This window comes from Dendrobates tinctorius, unplaced genomic scaffold, assembly GCF_039654945.1.
Source record: "Dendrobates tinctorius isolate UK_male_01 unplaced genomic scaffold, ASM3965494v1 ptg000396l, whole genome shotgun sequence".
Classification (NCBI taxonomy): domain Eukaryota; kingdom Metazoa; phylum Chordata; class Amphibia; order Anura; family Dendrobatidae; genus Dendrobates; species Dendrobates tinctorius.
Genome location: NW_027362062.1, coordinates 1,174,914 through 1,187,500, shown reverse-complemented (window position 1 = coordinate 1,187,500; position 12,587 = coordinate 1,174,914). Strand labels below are relative to the sequence as shown.

Here is a 12,587-nt window from a genome sequence, read left to right as displayed (position 1 = left end):
GCACCGCGCTCTGCTCACTGTGTAGTGGCCGCTTTCGGGTACCGAAGCTCGCACCGCTCTGCTCACTGTGTAGTGGCCGCCTTCGGGTACCGAAGCTCGCACCGCTCTGCTCACTGTGTAGTGGCCGCCTTCGGGTACCGAAGCTCGCACCGCTCTGCTCACTGTGTAGTGGCCGCTTTCGGGTACCGAAGCTCGCACCGCTCTGCTCACTGTGTAGTGGCCGCTTTCGGGTACCGAAGCTCGCACCGCTCTGCTCACTGTGTAGTGGCCGCTTTCGGGTACCGAAGCTCGCACCGCTCTGCTCACTGTGTAGTGGCCGCTTTCGGGTACCGAAGCTCGCACCGCTCTGCTCACTGTGTAGTGGCCGCTTTCGGGTACCGAAGCTCGCACCGCTCTGCTCACTGTGTAGTGGCCGCTTTCGGGTACCGAAGCTCGCACCGCTCTGCTCACTGTGTAGTGGCCGCTTTCGGGTACCGAAGCTCGCACCGCTCTGCTCACTGTGTAGTGGCCGCTTTCGGGTACCGAAGCTCGCACCGCTCTGCTCACTGTGTAGTGGCCGCTTTCGGGTACCGAAGCTCGCACCGCTCTGCTCACTGTGTAGTGGCCGCTTTCGGGTACCGAAGCTCGCACCGCTCTGCTCACTGTGTAGTGGCCGCTTTCGGGTACCGAAGCTCGCACCGCTCTGCTCACTGTGTAGTGGCCGCTTTCGGGTACCGAAGCTCGCACCGCTCTGCTCACTGTGTAGTGGCCGCTTTCGGGTACCGAAGCTCGCACCGCTCTGCTCACTGTGTAGTGGCTGCTTTCGGGTACCGAAGCTCGCACCGCTCTGCTCACTGTGTACTGGGTGCTCTCGGGTACCGAAGCTCGCACAGCTCTGCTCACTGTGTACTGGGTGCTCTCGGGTACCGAAGCTTGCACAGCTCTGCTCACTGTGTACTGGGTGCTCTCGGGTACTGAAGCTTGCACAGCTCTGCTCACTGTGTACTGGGTGCTCTCGGGTACTGAAGCTTGCACAGCTCTGCTCACTGTGTACTGGGTGCTCTCGGGTACTGAAGCTCGCACCTCTCTTCTCACTGTGTAGAGGGTGCTCAAGCTTGCACAGCTCTGCTCACTGTGTAGTGGCTGCTCTTGGGTACATAAGCTCGCACAGCTCTGCTCACTGTATTGTGGCTGCTCTCGAGTACTTAAGCTCAGATCAACTCACTTCAATGGAAGATGAGCTGCAGCATCAGTAAGGCTAAGTGCACACATAGCAGAAAATTTCTGCTTGAAAACCTGAATCCCTTCACAGAAACAGCACCTATTTTTCGCTGGAGTTGTTTGCGCGTTTTTGATGCGTTTTTTTCCGCAGCGGTTTGAAAACGCATGGAAGAAACCAAAACCGTGGAAAAATCTGCAAGATTAATTACCATGCTGCGTTTTTTACCGCGATGCGGTTTTTTCGCGGTAAAAAAAAAAAACGCATCAATGTGCGCAAAAAGTGGAAAAAGGCATAGAAATGACTGGGAAGCTTATTTTTAGCGGTTTTATAGTGAAAACCGCGGTAAACACCGTTAAAAAAAACGCTGTGTGTGAACACAGCCTAAAATGTTCCTAGCCCACAATAATGAAGTATAATTGTTGTCTGTATACATTAGTTGAAATTTAGATGAATCTATAAATTTAGAGATATACTAAATATGCATTGGCAAAGCCTAATGCGTTGGATTTTAGCATTCACAATCCTTCGTATATAATTATCCTCTCATTCTGAAATAAATATGCAAGCTCAGCTGCTTAGGAAGGTCGTCAGAACTAGACATTGAATATGCATGAAGAGCTCAAGTATATTATTAAGCAACACAGTAAGGAGGGAAAAAAAAGCCCCCAAGAAAAGGGAGGGTTCACAGATACACAAATTGTTATATGGATACTCACCTTACCACCTATCCGGACCTGAGCTTGAAGTTTCGCTAGTTTTTCTTGATTCATGGTGAACCTAAAAATGAAATCAAATTAAACAAAAAAAAAAAATCATGTACAGACTAAACATCTCTATAAATGACAGCTACCCGTGAGCACAATACATAAGTAGCTCATGTAGAGCAATTAAAGGCCAATTGCCATCTTCTGGCGCTTCTAGCGCCGCTCCGTCCTCACATGGATCAGGTGACTGGAACCGTCACTAGTCAGATCACTACAACATCTTGTGTAGCACACAAGTCACTTTCTCTATGCAAGACTTAGAACAAGGACCTCACACTTAGGCCGTGGTCACACTTGCGAGAAACTCGCACGAGTCTCGCATCTCAATACCCGGCACTCGGGACCGGTGTGCACAGCTGCACTGAAATACATGCAGCCGCACACTCTGGTCCCGAGTGCCGGGTATTGAGACGCGAGACTCGTGAGTTTCTCACAAGTGTGACCCCGGCCTTACGCCAATGTTCCGAGGTGTGAGCAGGAAAGAGAAAGCTGCAGTCACATGATGCAAGAAAGGGACCAGAGAAGCGCTGGAAACATCAGAGGACGTGCAACCTGGACGTATTTTACTACAGAAAATCAAATGTCATGTTCTAGGCAGCAAATGCTCTGCTTACACAGGATTATGTACTGCCCAGAACAGTGATTATTAAGCAAGCTAAAAAATAACTTAACAAGCAGAATGCTGAGTGAGTGATTGCCAGGCTGAATATAGGTTGCAATTATTGCAGACCTATCAAAGTGTCATTGTCTGGAAACCTTTAAGCATCTCTTTATAGAGCAATTAAAAGTAATGCACAAATCCCAAGCTACAAACTTGCCAGCGTCACCCAGCCTATCTAACCCTGCTCCACCCAGAGGAGATTTTAATGTAGAGTGGATACATGACGCTAGCGGTGGGAAATATCCAGGATTTATTTCATCCAGACGTCAGGTAATCACTTTGCTCTTTGCAGAAAAGGCAAAATGCTGTAGAAAAGAAAAGCAAATGGCAGGGAGCAGATAAAAATGGAAGCACCACATCAGCATTTCTCAATGGCCAGGGGTCAAAGAGCGGTCACTACTACCGCCTGGGAGGATCACATTTTCATGACAGAGGAACTGAAGGGCAACTAAACTTAGGGTCTAATCAGACAGTGCGGAAGAAACTGCATAAGAGCCGAATGTTGTTGCAGTTTTACTTGTGAAATGTGTTTAATGCACTTAGCTGTAAAAAAAAAGCAACAAAAACCACATGTAGTTGTGACTGCACTTAAAAAGAAACTTTCAATGTTATAACTACACGGTAATTGTTGTCGTGAGGCAAAAAAAACAAATCGATTAATGGGGAGCGCAAGCTAAAGAGTACAGAGAAGTATGCAAGTCCATGCACCACTTGGCTCGAAGTACGTGCATTTCAAACCACTCATTTAAGAGATATAGTTGGAGGTCTCCGGATCAAGACAGCCACGGATAAAAATTAATCAAGGGTGGCCATGACACATCTAAAAGGTTTATTTGCCCTTTATATGTTAGGGTATGGCAACAGTGCAGTAACCAAACCTGCCAACCCGTGGTCGCATTATTGTGATAAGATCATGTACAAGTTGTCCACTGCGGAGGCAACAACGTAAAGATGTCTGCTGTCCACAGATCAGGTAATCCTTACAAGTCACATCATGGAGCAGATCATCCGGAATGAAGCACTAGATAATAAACTATATATAGCCGATTGCGAGAACTGCCGTGCATGTGATCGCTGGGGACATCTCCGGTGATCATCTTCGCCAAAGGCATCCTGATGTAGCAGGGCTGGACTCGTTGTGTGACAGTATGTATATCTTCTCGGCGGACAGGTAAGGATATTGATGCTTTTTTTTTATTTTAATTCTCTTCCAGGAGACAAGGGTGTCTGTGGACTAAGCGATGCAGTAAGTATGGTTTAATTAAGACCTATTAAAAAGGAGTCTGTGTGATTATTCTGTCTTTATTTAGACGCTTCTCCATTACCAAGCCGTGGGCTTGAAGTTACCTGACAATACAAAGGTGACATCAACCCCACAAGTACTACCCCACTTGCCACCGCTACAGGGCAAGTGGGAAGAGCCAGGTAAAGTGCCATAATTGGCACATCTTTGGATGTGCCAATTGTGGGGTGACTGCGGGCTGCTATTTTTAGGCTGGTGAGGGCCAAAATCCATGGGCCTTGCCAGCCTAAGAGTACCAGGCTGCAGCTGTCTTTTTCCTTGGCTAGTTAAAAATAAGGGGACCCCACGGTATTTTTTTTTTTTGAGGGGATCCCACAATTTTTGCTAACCATCCAAGGTAAGCAGACTGCTGCGGCCTGGTATTATCAGGCTGGTAAGGTTCATTGATATTGGATTCTTACCAGCCTGAGAATACCAGGCCACAGCTGTCTGCTTCACTCTGGCTGGTTAACAACTATAGGGGGACCCCATGCTATTTTTTTTTATTTACTATGTATTAAAAAGGAGGGGGCCCTCTCTGTGCTTTCCTCCACATCCTGTGTCATGTACTTCCGGCTGTGTCACAAGATTCACCATTATTTAAATTAGTACACGGGCCTAGTAAGCTGCGTTCCCGCACTTAATATGCATATGACTAGGAAGATAATGCGGTTTTACTGCATCTAGTGAAAGTGTATGGGAAATTTACGCAGCGGAGAATAAGCGACTCTGCTACATAAATTGACATGCTGCAGTCTGGAAAGATGCGCCACATGTCTGTCTCTGTGGGTGAGCCGCGGGCGTCGGTGCACGCATAGTGGGCATGGGATTTCTTGAAATCCCGTCTATGCTGTAACAGCTGGGCACTACAGGTTGGATGCTGCAGATGTACGCAGCATCCAACCAGCAGCATTTACTTACCGTGTGCACAAACCCCAATATATCTGCATACAGGAAGTCAGTTTTTTTTGCCTTCCCAGAAACCAACTTTCAATTAGTTTTTATTTCAAGTGACAGAAAAAAATGCAAGCAATGAAAAAAACATCAAAAACGCAGGCGACCTGCCAGTGATTTCAGGTGTAGATTTCACCTGCGTCAAATCCTGAGCCATTCCAAACCCAAAAGGTATGTTCCCACGGTCAGTAAACGCTGCGGGTTAGATGCTGCGTACATCCGAGGTGTCCAACCTGCAGCGGCCATATGCTACAGCATAGTGGATGGGATTTGAAGAAATCCCATCTTTACTATGCGTGCACGGACGCCTCCGGCTTCCCTGCGGAGACGCACATGCAGCGCGCCTTGCCAGACCACAACATGTCTATTTATGTTGCGGATATGCAAGTGACTAGGAATGAACACATGCGGAATCACCTGCGTTGAAAAGCCGGCAGCGCTTTGGACGCAGCGGACATGTGCTGCGTTCAAAGCGCTGCTGGTTACTGACCGTGGGGACATACCCTAAGAATTGTGTAGGAGAGGACTTCCACTACAGATAGTCATATCAGAGGATGTCTGGGCCACACTAAGTCCTTGTTAGAAAAAGGTTTTCAATCTCCGATCTAGGTTATCGAGAGGTCCTGACTCTTCCGTGGCAGCAGATGTCAAGAGAAAATTGTTATTCTGTTGGATATTAACATGCTGTGTCCTGTTCTCTCAGGAGATAAGCAGAAATGAGAGTTGTCTTCTGGCGGTTAACTCCCTCTATCCCCAATGTAACATGTACGATCCTTGGGTGCATGCTAATGGGGAAGTCAGGAGGAACAGTTGTCAGATGAACAGGAAAAGCTATTGCTACAAGTTGCTTGTTAAGACCCTTTTACATGGTCATTATGATGACCAGTGTAAAAAAAAAAACAAAAAAAAACGAAAACCAACCAACAAAAGGGAAACATTCTAATTTGGCATGATTGATGTCGGCAGCACATTGCCCCATGTTAACAAGGGACAAACAATACAGAAACAGTATGAAGACGGAACAATTGCAGTTATGATCCTTTTGTCCCAGCTTGTGACTGGTATGTTACCCATCCCCACGTTATTGGCAGAAACAGCTTTAGAGCAACATGCAATGAAAACTGCTAACTTTGCTGCTTGGCAAAGGAAGAAATCTGGAATCAGATTTTTTTTTTTTTTTTTTTCACAATATGGACGGGATGTTGTGAAGCACCATCCACATTGATGTTACTGTAGCCTGTGGCAGGAATTTCCTCCTGGTCATTCCACTGCACCAATTACCTAAGGGGATGCACATTAGCATAGAAATTAGTGGAACTATTCACGCATCCACATTAACGAATCCAGATCTGCCAAACGTTATGTACTATCCTGACCCTTTGCCCAGGGTCACACTTGCGAGAAACTCACACGAGTCTCAATACCCGGCACTTGGACCGGAGCGCACAGCTGCACAGAAATACATGCAGCCGCACACTACACGTGCAGCTCCAATTCTTTGGAATGCACTTCCCAGGTCAATACGATTAGTCCCCAATCCCCACAATTTTAAGCGTGCCCTGAAAACACATTTATTCAGACTGGCCTATCGCCTCAACACATTAACCTAATCTATCCCTGTGTGGCACAGCCAAAAGTTTTACCATAACCAGATTTCCCGCATCATGTTCCCACATGCTTTATGCATCCATTAGCCCTCTGTGTCTGTACTGTCACACACACACATTATGGCTGGTCCATACAATCAGGGCAACTGTTACCACCCACCTTTCGTGTCTACCTCTTTCCTCATAGACTGTAAGCTTGCGAGCAGGGCCCTCTTTCCTCTTGGTATTTGTTATAATCTATGTGATTATTGTTATGCTGTAATGTCTATTGTCTGTACAAATCCCCTCTGAAATGTAAAGTGCTGCGGAATATGTCGGCGCTATAAAAATAAAATTTAGTATTATTATTATTATTATTAAGGTCCCGAGTGCCGGGTATTGAGACACGAGACTCGTGCAGGTTTCTCACAAGTGTGACCCCGGCCTTTTACTGCAGATCGACTCAATCTACAAGGCACTGTAAGGCTACTTTCACACTAGCGTTGTGCGACACACGTCGCAATGCATCGTTTTGGAGAAAAAACGCATCCTGCAAAGTTGCCCGCAGGATGCGTTTTTTCTCCATAGACTTGTGTTAACGACGCATTGTGACGTATGGCCACACGTCGCATCCGTCGTGCGATGGATGCGTCGTGTTTTGGTGGCCGCGACGCACACAAAAACGTTACATGTAACTTTTCTTGTGTGTCGCGACCGCCATTTTCGACCGCGCATACGCGGCCGAAACTCCGCCCCCTCCTCCCTGGACATTACAATGGGGCAGCGGATGCGTTGAAAAACTGCATCCGCTGCCCCCCCGTTGTGCTAAACTTTCGCAACGTGCGACGCTACGTCGTTCCGACGCAGGGCGACGTGCGTCGCACGACGTTAGTGTGAAAGTAGCCTTAATAACCAGACAGAACAAGGAAACCACCAGCTTGTAATGAATTAATGTTCTGTCCGCAAAACTGGCGACAGTTGTCCGAATGTCCCTTAAAAGTGCACCCATCCTCAGGCCGGACACATGACAGATCCCAGGAATCGCCTATGGAAACGTGTTGCCCTATTATAATACCCAAAAATTATGTAGTGAGTGGTCTACGGCGTCAGTGACATACAGGGGTGCTGATGCCGTCGAGGGGAAGACCCGCAGCTAGTCTAGACATATCCAATCTTGAACATGTGAAACTGGTGTTATGCGGGTAGCAGTTTTGGGATCCCCACTCATCAGGTGAATGAAGGTTCATATATAATACATGTGGCTCAGTGGTTAGCACTGCTGCTTAGTCCTGGGTTTAAATCCCAAGGACAACATCTGCAAGGTGTTTGTATGTTCGCCCCTTGTTTGCGTGGGTTTCCTCCAGGTTCTCCCGTTTCCTCCCACACTCCAAAGACTTACTGATGGGGAATGTAGATTGGGAGCCCCAATGGGGACAGCGATGCGGATGTCTAAAGCGGTGCAGAACAGCGCTAACTAAGGCCTCTTTCACACATCAGTATTTTTGATCAGTATTTGTATGCCAAAACCAAAAATGTCTCCAAAATAAGGAACAGGAGTCAGTCTTTCAATTATATTTTTTTCTCGGTAAGTTCCATTACTGGCTTTGGCATACAAACACTGATGCAAAATACTGAGGTGTGAATTAGCCTTAAAGCATAATATCTACCTCATAAACCATAAGACATTGCACATCATTCATTGTATTTATACTTTTACTGAAATAAAAATGGTTCTAATATTAACTTGTTTAATCTGCATTCATTATTTAATCCAGATCTTTAAGTTGACTTCAAATTTCCATTAGTTTGATATTACAGTTTTTTGTTGTTTTTTTTTTAATTAAACTGAAGTCATCATTCGCATCGGTAATGCAGTTGGCACTCCGCCCCTGGAGACCTGCACGGGTGGGTTAGAAGAATCCTCACTATATTAAAAAAGGAACCTGTCACCAGGTTGCCCCACGAGATACGGCATTGCGCTCCTGCATACTTCTCTGGCCTGACTAGTGCAGAGTAATACTTTACTGCAGAACGCATGCACCGGGGGCTCTTTGACCTTTTCCGGCCATGCGCACTGCAGTACTTTGCTCTGCCTAGGTCAGAGAAATACGCCTGCGCAGGAGCACGATGGCAGGGGAACACTGTGTGGATGACACAGGAAGAGTCACCCACACAAAGCAAGAATGAGAATGGCATCGAAAGAAAACAGGACCAAGTCAGCGACGACCATCGACACCCGAACATCCCGCAGACAAGTATAACGAAAGATGTTTTTCTTTTGTTGCAGCCCGAATCGGACGTACCGTATATACTCGAATATAAGCCGAGATTTTCAGCCCGTTTTTTTGGGCTGAAAGTCCCCCTCTCGGCTTATATTCGAGTCATATACACCGGGGGTCAGAGGGGCGGGGGTGTCAGGTCATACTTACCCGTCCTGACGCTGTGTCTTGAGCCCCCAGCTTCTCCCCGTGCTCTCTCTTCCTGCCTTCAGCGGTCACGTGGTGCCGCTCATTAAAACTCATGAATATGCGCATATCATGAGTTTTAATGAGCGCCACCAGGAGACCGCTGAAGGCAGGAAGAGAGAGCACGGGGAGAAGCTGGGGGCTCAAGACACAGCGTCAGGACGGGTAAGTATAGCGATACTCACCTGTCCTGCGTCCATGGCTGCTTGCTGCTGTCTGTGTCTGTCATCGGTCAGTGACTTCAGACAGCAGAGGGCGCGGTGACGTGGTTAGTGCGCGCCGCGCCCCCTGCAGTCTGAACGTCACTGACTGATGACGTAGCAGATAGTGGTGAGCAGCCATGGACGCAGGACAGGTGAGAATCTGACACCCAGCGACGGAGAGGTGAGTATGTCATTTTTTTTTATTTTTACATGCTGCAGCAGCGGCAGCACATGGGGAAATAATCTTAAGGAGCTTCTAATGGGGGCAGCACATGGGGGAACAATATGGAGCTTCTAATGGGGGCAGCACATGGGGGAACAATATGGAGCTTCTAATGGGGGCAGCACATGGGGGAACAATATGGAGCTTCTAATGGGGGCAGCACATGGGGGAACAATATGGAGCTTCTAATGGGGGCAGCACATGGGGGAACAATATGGAGCTTCTAATGGGGGCAGCATATGGGGGAACAATATGGAGCTTCTAATGGGGGCAGCATATGGGGGAACAATATGGAGCTTCTAATGGGGGCAGCATATGGGGGAACAATATGGAGCTTCTAATGGGGGCAGCATATGGGGGAACAATATGGAGCTTCTAATGGGGGCAGCATATGGGGGAACAATCTATGGAGCATTTCCCACCCTAGGCTTATACTCGAGTCAATAAGTTTTCCCAGTTTTTTGTGGCAAAATTAGGGGGGGTCAGCTTATACTCGAGTATATACAGTATATTAGTATGCTGTATGAGGGCTGAAAGGTGGTGGCCGTATCTCATATGGGACAAACCTGGGGTTAATCCCATCCTCAGACTGGAGAGATTGTGGAATTACAAACACTCCATTTGCAACTGCTGCTGAGATTTTAACAGCTTTGTTTTCAGCTCGTTGCCTAAGAAACCGACCACCGCTGAAGAGAGCCGCCCGGGATTAAGATGCGACCGCGCTGCCCAGCCTCGGAGCAGCACTCAGACTCAATAGAAAGAGCTTGCAAGAGCTGCGTGTGTTCCACAGTCTTGTCAGCGGCGGCCGATCTCCAAGGCAACGAGCTGCAAATAACCGAAAAGCGTTAACATCTAAAGAAAGGAGGAAGAAATTTAAGCAGCAAGTTGCAAAAAGACTCAATCCCTAACCAACAATATCAATCTAGTAAGACGGGGATAACTTAAGCAAAACCCACTTGTCATGCTCTCGTAGAAGTATACGGCCAGTGTTGGGCCTTGTGTTGTTTTTTTAACCCTTTAATAGGTTGTGTAGGGTCAAGCGAGAGTCTTCATATTTCTACAAGCAGGGAAAGCGGGTAACTATCCGTCTCAGTAGCTTCCTATCACGTGTGTGTCCCCCCCCCCCCTCAGCAAGATGTCGACTGCACACGCCACAGCGAAGTACGCGACTAAAGGGGGTTTTACACATAGCGATATTGCTATAACGTCACCGATTTTGTGACATTATAGCGATATCGCTATGTGAGATACTTACCTCCGACCGGCTCCCCCGCTGATTGCGCGAGAATGTCCAGCTCCATTTCTCGTCGTCGGCTTCCTGCTGTGACGACGAGCGGACGTCAGGATCGCTGTGTGTGAAAAGTGAGTATCGTCCGCTGTATCGCTGCTGCATCTGCCTGTGTGACAGCTCACTAGCGATCATTTAGCGATGCACCAGCGATCCTGACCGGGTCGGATCGCTGGTGCATCGCTAAATGTAAAAGGGCCTTTACAGGCTAAGTATTTTGGTGCAACTAACTTACGTTTTGTGCAAACAGCCCCCGCAACCCATCAGAATTTTTTGTTTGTGCAGTTGGAAACTAAGATCTTAAAAACCTAGAATGACTTTCTCCTATTTTGATTCCTTTTGGGCAAAACAAGAAAAAAAAAAAAAAAAAACCTCAGAACTAATAAATCCAGTGCACAGAAGTCTATAGGAGACGATTGCACCCGGTATCAAGCTGCAGCACAAGCAACAACTCGCTGCGACTTTGCAGTGGCTGAGGTCATGTGACATTCTAGGGCCAGGGTAAAATGAAGCACAAAGATCTGCGACCACTGCAGGCCCTCACCGCACTGCTCCTCCCAGGAGCCGCCATGTCTGCGCCTTTACAAACCGCAGGTTTACACCAGAACGGCCTAGTACAAAGCCATCCCCCCCTGCAGTCAGTACCGGGCCTTGCGGCCTCTCCTCCCTGCCGCCTGCACTAACAGCTAATGCGACCGTTTCCACACTCAGCCTCCTCAGGACACAATGCCCCGGGTGACAGAGAGCGGTGTAACCGAGAACCGAAGCGCCACTCACCTTTACCTCACAGCTCCGCTCCAACACGAGGTAATCAAGATGGCGATAAAGGATGATGGGCGGAACGTAACGACGCCTCGCACGCAGGGGGCGGAGCCACGCCAGAGCGCATGACGTCATCCCGCTGCGCGTCTCTTCAGGGACCTATTCTGTTTCCATGGCAACCAATGATGCAGCTCATGGCTAGGAGTCTCTCCCCTCTATGTCTGCGCCATGGACTCAGTATAGCGCGGGCTGGCACCACAACTCACAGCAGCACACGAGCTCTCCGTGTGTAAACACATAAACTCCTTTTGTCTCATTTTTATATACTGGACAACTCTGGAGAAGTGACAACAGGGAGAATAAAAAAAAAAGGTTAAAAAATGGGGCACGACATTTACCATACAGTAAAAAATGACCTGGTAACACGATTCTCCATGTCAGTACGATCATGGCGATCCCAAACATCAGAGAGTTTTATACTTTTGTGGTTAATAAAAATTCAGACATAAGTAAAAAAATAAAATTAAAAAAAGGTTTGCGTCACGAGTATTACAGACCTGATACTTGGTAGCATTCTGGGCTACGTACGACATTTTTGATCACTTTTTATTGCATTTTCCTGTCTTATGAGGAAAGGTTGCAGGATTTGGGATTGTTTAGTTTGCAAAAGAGAAGACTGAGAGGAGACTTAATAGCTGTCTACAAATATCTCAAGGGCTGTCACATTGTAGAAGGATCAACTTTATTCTCATTTGCACAAGGAAAGACTAGAAGCAATGAGATGAAACTGAATGGGAGGAGACACAGATTAGATATTAGAAAAAACTTTTTGACAGAGTGATCAATGAGTGGAACAGGCTGCCACGAGAAGTGGTGAGTTCTCCTTCAATGGAAGTCTTCAAACAGAGGCTGGACAGACATCTGACTGGGATGATTTAGCGAATCCTGCTTTGAGCAGGGGGTTGGACCAGATGACCCAGGAGGTCCCTTCCAACTCTACGATTCCATGATTCTATGATTTTCCGGGGAGGTGCAGCATCCGGAAAAAAAACACAATTCTGCAGTTCTGGGGTTTTTTTTTCTTTTAATTAACATTACTTACGGGTTATATCATTTTATATTTTGCATTGAAAAGTAAAATATATATAGAGAGAGAGAAATATTTTTATATAAAAGTGAAAAGTAAATATATATATTT

At 47.1% G+C, this 12,587-nt stretch overlaps 1 protein-coding gene across 2 annotated transcripts in view; it reads right to left on the bottom strand.

Annotated features, from left to right (window-relative positions):
- Positions 1-11,557, bottom strand: part of BTF3L4 (basic transcription factor 3 like 4) — a 20,801-nt gene extending 9,244 nt beyond the window's left edge. Inside the window, exons 1-2 of one of the 2 annotated variants that reach the window (XM_073563603.1) lie at positions 11,405-11,557; positions 1,918-1,978 (exon numbers count right to left, since the gene is read on the bottom strand). In XM_073563603.1, the coding sequence (XP_073419704.1) occupies positions 1,918-1,971 (54 nt within the window). In that variant the 5' untranslated portion in view covers positions 1,972-1,978; positions 11,405-11,557. The remainder of the gene's footprint in view (positions 1-1,917; positions 1,979-11,404) is intronic. The other variant, XM_073563604.1, reaches the window with a different exon arrangement.
- Between the last annotated feature and the right edge of the window lie 1,030 nt (positions 11,558-12,587).